The 10,322-nt window shown below is 52.9% G+C and overlaps 1 protein-coding gene across 2 annotated transcripts; it reads left to right on the top strand.

Annotated features, from left to right (window-relative positions):
* Window positions 1–3,168: 3,168 nt before the first annotated feature.
* On the top strand, window positions 3,169–6,411 carry HAND1 (heart and neural crest derivatives expressed 1). Of its 2 annotated transcripts, none has more exons than XM_005558357.3 (2): window positions 3,169–3,934; window positions 5,476–6,411. In XM_005558357.3, the coding sequence occupies exons 1-2, from the start codon at window positions 3,392–3,394 to the stop codon at window positions 5,575–5,577; spliced, it is 645 nt and encodes a 214-aa protein (XP_005558414.1). In that variant the 5' UTR covers window positions 3,169–3,391; the 3' UTR covers window positions 5,578–6,411. The 2 variants fall into 2 exon arrangements, with proteins under 2 accessions (XP_005558414.1, XP_005558413.1); XM_005558356.3 differs by having other exon boundaries at window positions 5,473–6,411.
* The last annotated feature ends 3,911 nt before the right edge of the window (window positions 6,412–10,322 follow it).

The following is a 10,322-nucleotide window of genomic DNA, read 5'->3' as shown; positions in this document are numbered from 1 at the left end:
TACAATATAGCCTGGGGCAGAGATAGAGAACAACCTTACAAGGTCCCCACCATCCCGGGAGTTCTGCTGCTCTCCATGGACCAGAGTAAAGCCTTTTGGGGTCTCCGAGAAGGCAGTCTAGAGCCTAGTTGTACTGCGGTCTCCCTTGAGGTCATCCTGCTGGGGGCTGCCCAGTCCCAAGCCTCAGGAGGTCCCTTAGGGCTGAGTTTCTGGTGGGGGTACTGCTTGAAAAATGACACTGAATCCCTTCTCTAGGTTGGGGAACAGTGCTTTCCAAGTCACTGGCAGCTGGATACACCCTGCTCTTTCAGACCCATGGGGGGCTGCTGAGTGGTCTCAGGGGCCCTTAAGGGGTGTCATGGGACTGGGACTCCTCACCCAGTACTGATAATGCATTCCCCAGCACGCTAACCAGGCCAGATATATGGGGGGTGTATACAACCTTGAGTGATCTGTGTAATATCATGAAAGCAACTAGGACTCATATGGGCAGGCGCGTGGGCCACACATTTGTATGTGCGTTATGTGTGAGCATGTGAGAACCTCTATTTGTGAGCACCTGTGCATATGTAGTAGAAATTGTGACTGTGTACTTGTGCACTGAAGGCTTAGTGGTGACACTGAGAATATACAAAATGTATAATGGGATTTTGGAAGTTTGTGTTGTGAATACAATTGTGGAGAATCTTAGAAAGATACAGGCTGGTTTTAATTGTGACCATGAGATTATGTGTAAAACCCTGCATCCGTGTAGTATTCAGGTTTTATGTGTTTCTACAATATGACTTTGGTCTCTGTGCATGCCTGAGTGGAGGATTGGGAGCGGCTCCTAGGTGTAACACATCTGAAGTGTGATGAGTATGTACCCCGTGGGTGACAGAGAGACAATGTGTAAAATCCTAAGAATGCATGAATGCTGTGTGTACCGTGGCTGTGCATATTACTGTGAGAATACACATACTTTTGGGCGTCTTATGAAGATACGGGCTTTTGTGCATGGCGGCAAAGTTTCGTGAGCCCGTGTGCATGTACCTGTGTATGTGTAATCTGAGGGCCTAGTGTGCCGCTATGAGAGGCACTGTTGCAGACTGTACTCAGATTAGGACAAAGACTGGGCGTGTATTGAGGACTGTGTGTTGAGGTCCTTCTCTCCACAGCATAATTACTCTCTACCTGCGCTCTCTCTAGAATGCCTCCAGGCTGGGGAAGCTCGGGACCCTGCAGAACCGCCGCAGCAGCGGGCGCCCAGCGCTCCCTCCCCGCGTGCCTCCGGCTCCTTGCTCTGCCCTACCCCAGCGCTGCTGGCGCCAGGCGCCGGGGAGATCGGGGGGTTTCCAGCCTGCCTCGGGCAGGAAACCAGGACCTCCCTGCAACCCCGCCCCATGCACCTCCAGGGCCCACAGCCCTGCTGAGCTCCCACAGGTGGAACCAGCAGGCTCAGGCGTTTGTCCCCGTCACTCCTGTATGTAACCCCCCACCCTTCATTCATTCCCTTGTCAGGGAGTGGAATTCCACTCTTCCACGCCGTACTGGACCTCGAGGAAAATCGCTCATCCTCTCTGGGCTTCACGTTCCATATCTGTTCAAGGAGAGAGTGGGCCTTTCTCCCTCTGCCTTTGGACCATTAACTATTATAGGCGCAAAGTAGGCATCAATAAACAATTGTTGAATGAATGGGTGAATGATTTGCCTTCTAAAAAGAGCACTCACATAAACTTCTCCTTTCCCCCTCCTCTCGACTTTACTTTGGAAAGAGGCACACTCCCTCTACCACACTGAGGGAGGGGTGTTGAGCTGAGAAAGGCTGAGAGAATGAGGGACCCAAGTTGGTGGACATCAGCCAAGAAAGGAACCACAGCGGGAGGCAAGACCGAGAGTCCCCAGCCTGAAGCGTCGTCACCCCGGGATTCCCAGATTCCAACGCCAGCCTGGGGAAAGCCCCCAGTGGAGAGAGTCCGGCTGGCAGGAAATGGTCCTACCCCCGAGGTGAAATCTCGGAGAGTCTTGCAGCCGGGCTGTGCCTCTGCGCTTATGCGCGAGAGATGCCGAACGTCGCGTTTGCCTGTGCGAGCCTCGCGGTTCTGTGCAGTAGTGGTTCCCTCTGCGTGTGTCGACCGCCGAATGCTGCTGTCTCGCGGTGTGAGCTTCGGGGCCGATGTCTTTAAAGAATCAAAGATTCTTAAGGAGTGATAATCTGGGTAGAGCGGCCCGACGTAGCCGCGCTCCCAAGTCTCGATGCGAGTCCCGCAGACAGACCAGAGGAGACCTGCTGGCCAGATGTCCCGGGCCCAAGGCGGACTTCTCTGCGTCAGCCAGGCTGGCCTTCGGAATGGATCAGGCACCCGGGAGGCCGGAGTGGATCTCAGGCCCTCCAGCCGGGAACAAACCGGTGGATGCCCGTGGACTTGGAGTCCGCCTCCTCATTCCCGCCCCACCCCTACTCCTGTCTCCGAAAGGCTTCTTCGCTGTTCAGTAGCTGCGTGCCCGTCTGCCTGCGGCTGGGCCAGAATTGGTGGGCTGGTAACGAACCCGTGCACAAGCGGCTCCCAGTATCTCCAGAAAGGGCCGATGACTAAGGGGTGGGGGTGGGGGCGGAGGGCTGGAAGGTGTTAGGAACAACCTTGGGGGCCTATGCTGACTTCAGCTGCGCCCTCTCATCTTCTAGCTCTGAAGCCGAGCAGAGCAGTTGGAGCTTGGGACTGGGAACTGCTGGAATTCCTATGTAGACTTCTAGACAGTCTAGAAACAAGAACTTTTCTTTCCCTGAGCCTCAGTTTCCTTATCTGTAAAATCAAAAGACGGGCTGTAGGTGTGGGCTGTCTTTTCGCTTGGTGATTCTGGATTCCTTTCCTTGGATCCGTGGGGAGGGGGTGGTAGCAACAGTCCAGGGCGTTGGCAAGCCTGTGCCTCAAGTACGTATTCCCCGTGCCCGCCCCCTCAACACCCCCAGCCGCCCGCCCCCCAGCCGAGCCCGGAGCTGAGTGGGAGGGGCAGAGGCGGGGCCGGTTGCCGGTCCCTGCTGGCGGACTAGAGTGGCGCGGGCTGAGTGTAAAACCTGGGACAGCCACCCCTCCTTTTCCTTATCCCCGCCCCCCTGCTATTGGCTCCCAGGAGAGGTTGACATCAAAGCCGCTGTCTTATATAAGCCAGATCTGCAGGGGAGTCTGCAGAAGGGTTAAACAGGTCTTCGGGCATCTGTGTCCTCGCCCGCGACGGAAACCGGCAAGAAGACGGTGGGCTGCGCGTCTCATTTTCAGCCTTGCCGGGACTCTCGCAAAGCCGGCGCTCAGTAGAGCGGGGCTCCAGAGCCCACAGGTGGCCCCCGGCAGTCTCTGGGGCGCATGGAGCGACCTTAATAGGGCTGGCGGCGCAGGCCAGTAGCCGCTCCAACATGAACCTCGTGGGCAGCTACGCACACCATCACCACCATCACCACCCGCACCCTGCGCACCCCATGCTCCACGAGCCCTTCCTCTTCGGTCCGGCCTCGCGCTGTCATCAGGAACGGCCCTACTTCCAGAGCTGGCTGCTGAGCCCGGCTGACGCTGCCCCGGACTTCCCTGCGGGCGGGCCACCGCCCGCGGCCGCTGCAGCCGCCGCCGCCTACGGTCCTGACGCCAGGCCTGGGCAGAGCCCCGGGCGGCTGGAGGCGCTTGGCGGCCGCCTGGGCCGGCGGAAAGGCTCAGGACCCAAGAAGGAGCGGAGACGCACGGAGAGCATTAACAGCGCATTCGCGGAGCTGCGCGAGTGCATCCCCAACGTGCCGGCCGACACCAAACTCTCCAAGATCAAGACTCTGCGCCTGGCCACCAGCTACATCGCCTACCTGATGGACGTGCTGGCCAAGGATGCGCAGTCTGGCGATCCCGAGGCCTTCAAGGCTGAACTCAAGAAGGCGGATGGCGGCCGTGAGAGCAAGCGGAAAAGGGATCTGGTGAGTCCTGCGGCTTGCACGCTCCAGCCAAGGGTGCAGGCGCGGTGAGCACCCTCAGGCCATGCAGGCAGTCGAAGGAGGCTGTGTTGTCGTGTGTCGGATTTGGAAAGGCTAGGAAGAGTTCTGAGATGTTTGGTCACAGTATGAGATCCTGTGAATGGAGGAAGGCAGATTCGTCATAGAATTCATTTGTAATACGGGATAGTGTTTGTAATACTGAGTGAATAATCTGTTTGGAGCCTCGGACCCTCCAAAAATGCACACACTACAGATTTTGCTTCCAATTTGGAGAAGTCCTGATTCATTCCTGGGCTCTCCTGGAAGCCAGGCTAAGAATATGTGTTAGAGTTCTTTACTTTGAGTTTGAATTTATGTGCCTGGGCTCGGTTCCTGTTTTCAAAGGGCCTTTGCTGGACCGGCTAGTCTACTTCCAACATTGTACAAATAGGGAAACTGAGGGCCCAGAGTAGGTCGGGGCATGAAGAGCACCTATCTGAGGAGTCCGGGGTGGAGCTGAGGTAAAACAGATCGCGTATTCTAATCAGTCCAGGGCGCGTTCCACTCCCGGTGGACTGGTTCTGAGGACCACTTCAGTGGCTTTGCATGTAAATAAGAGCCACTTCTTTTAGCTTTGGAGATCGCAGTCTCGTCTTGGCCTTCTTGATCCTCTCCAGTTAGGGTGACACTTCCTGGCACTCGGTCTGGCTGTCCGGGGCTGGGGGCGTCTGAGCGCTGGATTTTCAGGCTGGCCAGTCAGTTTCTCTAGGTTGGGGCGCTCAGGGCCGCAGCGGAGTGGAGCCAGCTGAAGCGCCCCACCGGGTTTTATCTAACCTGCGGGGTCTGTGGGAAACCGAGGAAAGCTCATCTGGGGACGGAGGAAAGACAGATAGGAATAGAGTCTCTGAACGGCTGCCCCGGACTGGGGATGGTGCAGGCCGGGCGGCGCCTCGAAAGAAGTTGTTATTGGGCGGATCCCGGCCCCCACGCGTCGCCGCCTCCGTCAAGTAGCACCGCTTGGTTCCTGCTGAAAGAGCGGGAAGGAGGACGCTAGGCCAGCCGACTCCCCGCTCTTTTGCCTCGGTATCTAAGGCTCGCAGCTCGGGCTTAGGGAACCGCAAGCCTGCATCCAAGCCCTGATGTTTAAACCAGGTTGGGAGACTGGCGGAAGTGTGTGCGGGGCAGCGAGAGCTGGAGAACCGTGGATTTCCACTCCTCCCTTCCAATCCCCTGCGATCTCCCTTAGGTGTCCTAACGCCAAACCAACGCGCGTCAGTTTCACCACGCGCGGAACATTTTCCTTACCAAACCTCCCGAAGCTGCCCAGCCCATCCCAGGTCCCAGGAACTCCGCGCATAAAGGCAAATTTACGAGCCTGTTTGCCCATTTCGCAAACAGAAATCCGTCACTTATTTAAAGACTCCCAGTTACTGCTCCCGACACCTTCCCCTCCTCCCCATCATACCCCATGCCGGACGATCGGAGCAGAAAAATTAAAACCTGTCTCTCCCGCCTCTTTTCTTGTGTGTGTCCTTTGGCAGCAGCAGCACGAAGGTTTTCCTCCTGCCCTGGGCCCAGGCGAGAAGAGGATTAAAGGACGCACCGGCTGGCCGCAGCAAGTCTGGGCGCTGGAGTTAAACCAGTGAGCCGAGGCCCGCGCCGAGGACCTGGCCAGGCCAGCCACTCCTGGAGCCCCGGGAGGAGAGGAAGGCAGCGGCGAACGCCAGGCTCTGGGCTCCGGCGGCTGGTGCTACGCATCCCGCGGAGCTTCTGCTGAGCGCCGGCAGATCGTCGGCTGCAACCACACACTTGGATCGCACGTGCAATGTCCTTTGAATTTTTTAAAATACATTAAGAGAAAGAGAAATATATATATATCCACCCCCCGCCCAACCGAGGGCGGCTCTTGGCCACACCATGCAGGAAGGAGGGACTGCCCAACCTAAGGGCGCAAAGACGCACTCTTCCACCCTTTTGGGGCGAATTTAGAACCTCAGCCCCATCCCCATTTCCCTATCTGGCTCTTTCTTTCTTGTCCCTCCAAATGATCCGCCTTGACACCCTATTCTCTAATTAAAATGCAATAAGGAATCAATTCTTTTCTGCCTGAGAAACAGAACCAGATGCAGGAAGGTGAAAGGCTGCCCTTTGTTCTTCTTCGAATCCTGGTGGTTTTATTTTATTTTTCTTTTTGTCGCTGCACTTCCTGTTTAGTTCCAAGGGAAACACTTTCTTTCTCTGTCTCTCTCTTTTCTTCCTTCTTTTACTTCCTTTTTGTTTCTATCTAAATAAAAGCTTTCCCTGTGTTGGAAAGTTTTTATGTATTTAAACTACCTACCATGCCTGTTGTGCTCAGGTGTTTGTTCATCCTGCCATCCCAACCCTTTTCTACCTCAAGTCTGTGTGACCACTCACAGCCCCCCCTCCCTTCGCCAAAGCAGTATCTATGCTCTTGACTAATAAAACATTTTCTGAAATCATCTGAAGCCTGTGTCATGTCTCAGCCGGGGTCCCTCACCGACTCCCATGGTTTCTACTAGGTGGAAAGCTTTCTGTTCCTGCTCATCTTCTTTCGATAAATACAAAACCAAACTTGAAATCAAGGGAAGCGGGCAGATAGAGTGTATTTCAAGAACAAAGAGCAAAGTTATCTTTAGACTAGAATGGGAGGTGGGGATAACTTATGAAAACGGGGAAGAACAAAAACGGAAACGAATTAATCTCAGAGGGCCTGGGCTCGGGTTTTTGTGCGTGGGTATGGGTGCTTGTCTGGAGGTTAGTAAGCACACTGGTGTCTGCAAACAGTGGTTTGGAGAGGTTATTGGGAGGGAAGGGGGCCTAGCACACAGATGAATCCTATCACTGGGACAGGGTAGCTCAGGAGAGGGGGTGTTGGTCGGGAATACGTTCATGTATGTGAAATTCTCAACATATAGATGTACATGTGACAGTGCAGCAACTCATACGGAGCCTGAGGCTGTGCAGAGGCCCAAAAGGGTCTGCTTAGTACAGCTCCAAGCACACAGTAAGGACTTGACACATCACAGCAGCTATTATTATTTTATACCTGAGTAAAATAAGCCTGTGGGTGCTTATATGTTAAATTGAGGTGTTTAGGTTTCTCTTTGGCAACAAAGCACTCAACCAAAGGTTGTGAGAGCGCATGGATTTGTGCAAAGGGATGGGGTGTATGTGTGTATGCGTGCTCTTTCGGGCACTTGTGCAGGAGAGCCAGTCTTTGTGTCCTCACATGTGCACCCATGGCTAGGTGTGGTGGGTATAAATTCGGTGCATTTGCCATGGATCTTGGATGCGTATTGGGCTAAACTGGGGCGGGCAAACGCAGTCGTTTATACTTCCAGGAATAATAATGTACGAATACTTTGGTTTGCGTGCAACTGCGTGCTAGGCACTGCGCTAAGCAATTCTGTGTCTCCCAACAGCTCCATGGTTGTCCGAGGGAGCGCACGCTCTGCAGCGCCTGCGGGTCTGTGGCGCTCACTGAGAAGGAGGAGGGGAGACCCGTGCCGCTCTCTTGGAACTTTCGCTCTGCGCATCTGGAGCCTGAGCGCTCGGCTTGGGAACAAGAAAGGAGACCTCAGGCAGCTCCGGGGCAGAGCCTCGCGGGGCACCAGGCGTGCCCCAGGCGCCTTGTCCCAGCGTCGGGGTGAATATGGGACTCCATTAGTCTTGGCTGTAAACACCGTAGCAGGGGCTGAGAGGCCACGCGGGCCTTTCCGGACGCGAAGGAGTTAATAAAAGGTGTTTTATGGGCGCTAGGAAACAGTGGGGGAGGTGTGAGCTTCTCTCTCTGCTCTCGCCCCCCTACTTTTTTCTTTTTTCCCTCTCGCCACCCGCCGCCAGATCAAACAGGCCCGCGATTTAACTAGGGCAACACTTGGCGGTAATGAGCCCGTCCGACGCACCCCTTCCTCGGCCTCAGTACCCGGCCCTAGGCCCCAGGGCCCCTGGGGAGGAGCAGAGAGAAAAATCAGTTTCTTTCTTTTTCTTGTGTTTTTCTTTTCTTTACCTTCTTTCTTTCCGTTGCTTTCTGGGAGTCCGTTTAGAAATTCCGGCGCTTATGGAGAAACACACTGGGGGAGCGAGCCGATCCAAGCCCCACAGCACGGAGGGAAGCTTATCTAGATTCGAACCCAGGACTCCAACTTCGCTCACACACAAATCTCTGGCTACACACAGGTCCCAGCTCCCAGGACTATTTTTAGCACTGTGAAGTATCCTAGGCACGGGAAGAATGCGCATCCTGGTCTTGCTTTCTTATAGCCCGGGAAAGAAGAGGGGGTGCCGAGGGGGACCCGCCAGCGGCCGCCAAAGTCAAGTCTGGCATAACCAGGCCTCTTCAGAAAACCCAATCCAGCTGGCCCCAAACCCTCTTTGGGAAGAGAGTCTTGGAGCCCTAAACTCAGCCTCAGGAAGGTCCAGTGCCTGAGCCTGGGAGCTGAGACGGAGCTGGCACCCATTAAGAGGGTCACTGGATAGTGCCCCCACTCTCCCCACGTCTAACTCCAACGGCCTCCCACGCCCACGCCACATCCCCAGCACCCACGGCACAGCTGGAAAAGCCGAGCCCAGAGAACAGCTCGGAGCTGCCCCGGGTTTCAGAAACCATTCTGTGCTGAGGGTCTGCAGACTAGGGGTCCAGCCCTTCTAGCTGCCACCCTGGCTCTCCAGGCTCCCACCCCTCCTTAGCCCTGCCTTCTTTGAAAACATCTTTAGAGCCTGAGGTTCGCTTTCTTCTTCTCTGCCCAGGTTTCAACGAGGCTTGTCAGATGCCTCAATCAGCTGTGGAAGAAGCAGGGTCATTATTTATTATTTTTGAATTAAATACATCTTTTTTAAAAAATGGGAAAAATGGAATGGTTACCAACTTAAAAGTAAATTCCAGGAGTTTACTGCAAGGAGATATTGATGTTACAAAACGTTAACTATAGGACTATTCTATTAAAGAGTGAAACAGGAAAGAACCTGATGTCCTGTAATTACAGAACTGGTTCAATAAAGCCATCAGTACCGTGGGTTACTACTCAGCCATTAGAAAAATTGTGGGAATTGACATGGAAATTGCTCATGATATGTTAAAGGAGAAAACCTCCTCCCACATTGCACCAAACACTGTCCATTGTGACCCTTTTCATGTAAAAACAAATAAATATTATTCGTGGAGAAAAACTGGAAGAATATACATCAAAACCTTCACACCTTTACCTCTGACTTGTGGGAATAAGGGTAACTTTAACTTTTCCTCTTGCTTAGCCATAATTTTCTTAAATGTCTTATAATGAATAAGTATTACTTTTGCAATAAAAATTAAGCCGCAATTTCCTTCTCATTTGTTCTGTTACCAGCATACTTTCAATACACCATTTATTTAACATACATTTATTGTGTGCCCACCATGTGCTAGGCACTGTGGGCATAAATATTATGAAAAGATCCTAATAACGATCAATTAACATACAACAGAAAATATTTGTCTTGAAGAGTTTATTATTCCTTGTACACAGCAGTCTTTTTTCTTACTTTAAAGTCTACTGATGAATGAAATAATAGCAGCTAACATTTATAAAGAAAATTATTTAAATTCTTGGCATGCATTATTTCATATAAGCCTTACAGGGTTCTGTGAGGTCAATATTGAGGCAGCTGAGGCTCAGAGAGGTGGATTTTGTCCAAGGTCACATGGATGGCAGACAGGACTTGTATCAAAGTGCAAGCATGACTGCCTCCAGAGACCTGTTTTCCCCCGTGTCTCGGAGCACCTCCAGGGGTGTGTGTGTGTGTGTGTGTGTGTGTGTGTACATACGCATGTGCCCAAATACAGTTTCTCTCAGTCTGATCTTTCTTAGTCTCCAAAGTAAGGTAGAGAAAAAACGGAGGAAGGAGTTATGTGAAAGGATCTGGGATTCTAATTCCAGCATTCTCCTGGAACTCTCTTCCCCTGTCAGGGCTCTGAGTGGATCCCATCTAGAAAATGAGGAAGAGGGTAGGCTCCAAGTTGCTTTCCCGTCTGTAGCATTCTGATTTCAGGAATCTACTTTCTCCTGGTGAAGAATGCAGCATGTTATTCTTTTCAGTAGCCTCTGGTGTTTGCATGGCACGTTTACCTTACCCGGGTACTTCCACTTTTATAAGCACACTTTCCTCCCCATAATCTGGAAGACAGTCAAGGCAGGAATGATGTTCCCAACGGACAGATGTGGGAAAGGCAAACCCAAGAGAGCTGATGTGACCAGCTCAGGGTCACATAAAAAGTCAAAGGCTGAGCCCCGATTAGAAGGTGCGCCTCAAACCCAGGGTTCTTATGGAAAAGGCACTAGATACCTTCTGTCTATGCAACCAGCGGTTAAGCTTATAGTTTTGCTAAATCTTC

This window comes from Macaca fascicularis, chromosome 6 (assembly GCF_037993035.2).
Source record: "Macaca fascicularis isolate 582-1 chromosome 6, T2T-MFA8v1.1".
Lineage (NCBI taxonomy): Eukaryota > Metazoa > Chordata > Mammalia > Primates > Cercopithecidae > Macaca > Macaca fascicularis.
Note: the sequence above shows the minus strand (reverse complement) of the source record. Positions and strands in the feature narration are given on the sequence as shown.

Bases quoted from the DNA above. Each gene is read 5' to 3' on its own strand.
- HAND1 (XM_005558356.3), top strand. From the start codon at position 3,392: ATGAACCTCGTGGGCAGCTACGCACACCATCACCACCATCACCACCCG. The intron at 3,935-5,472 runs GTGAGTCCTGCG...GTCCTTTGGCAG, and splicing joins GCAAGCGGAAAAGGGATCTG to CAGCAGCACGAAGGTTTTCC.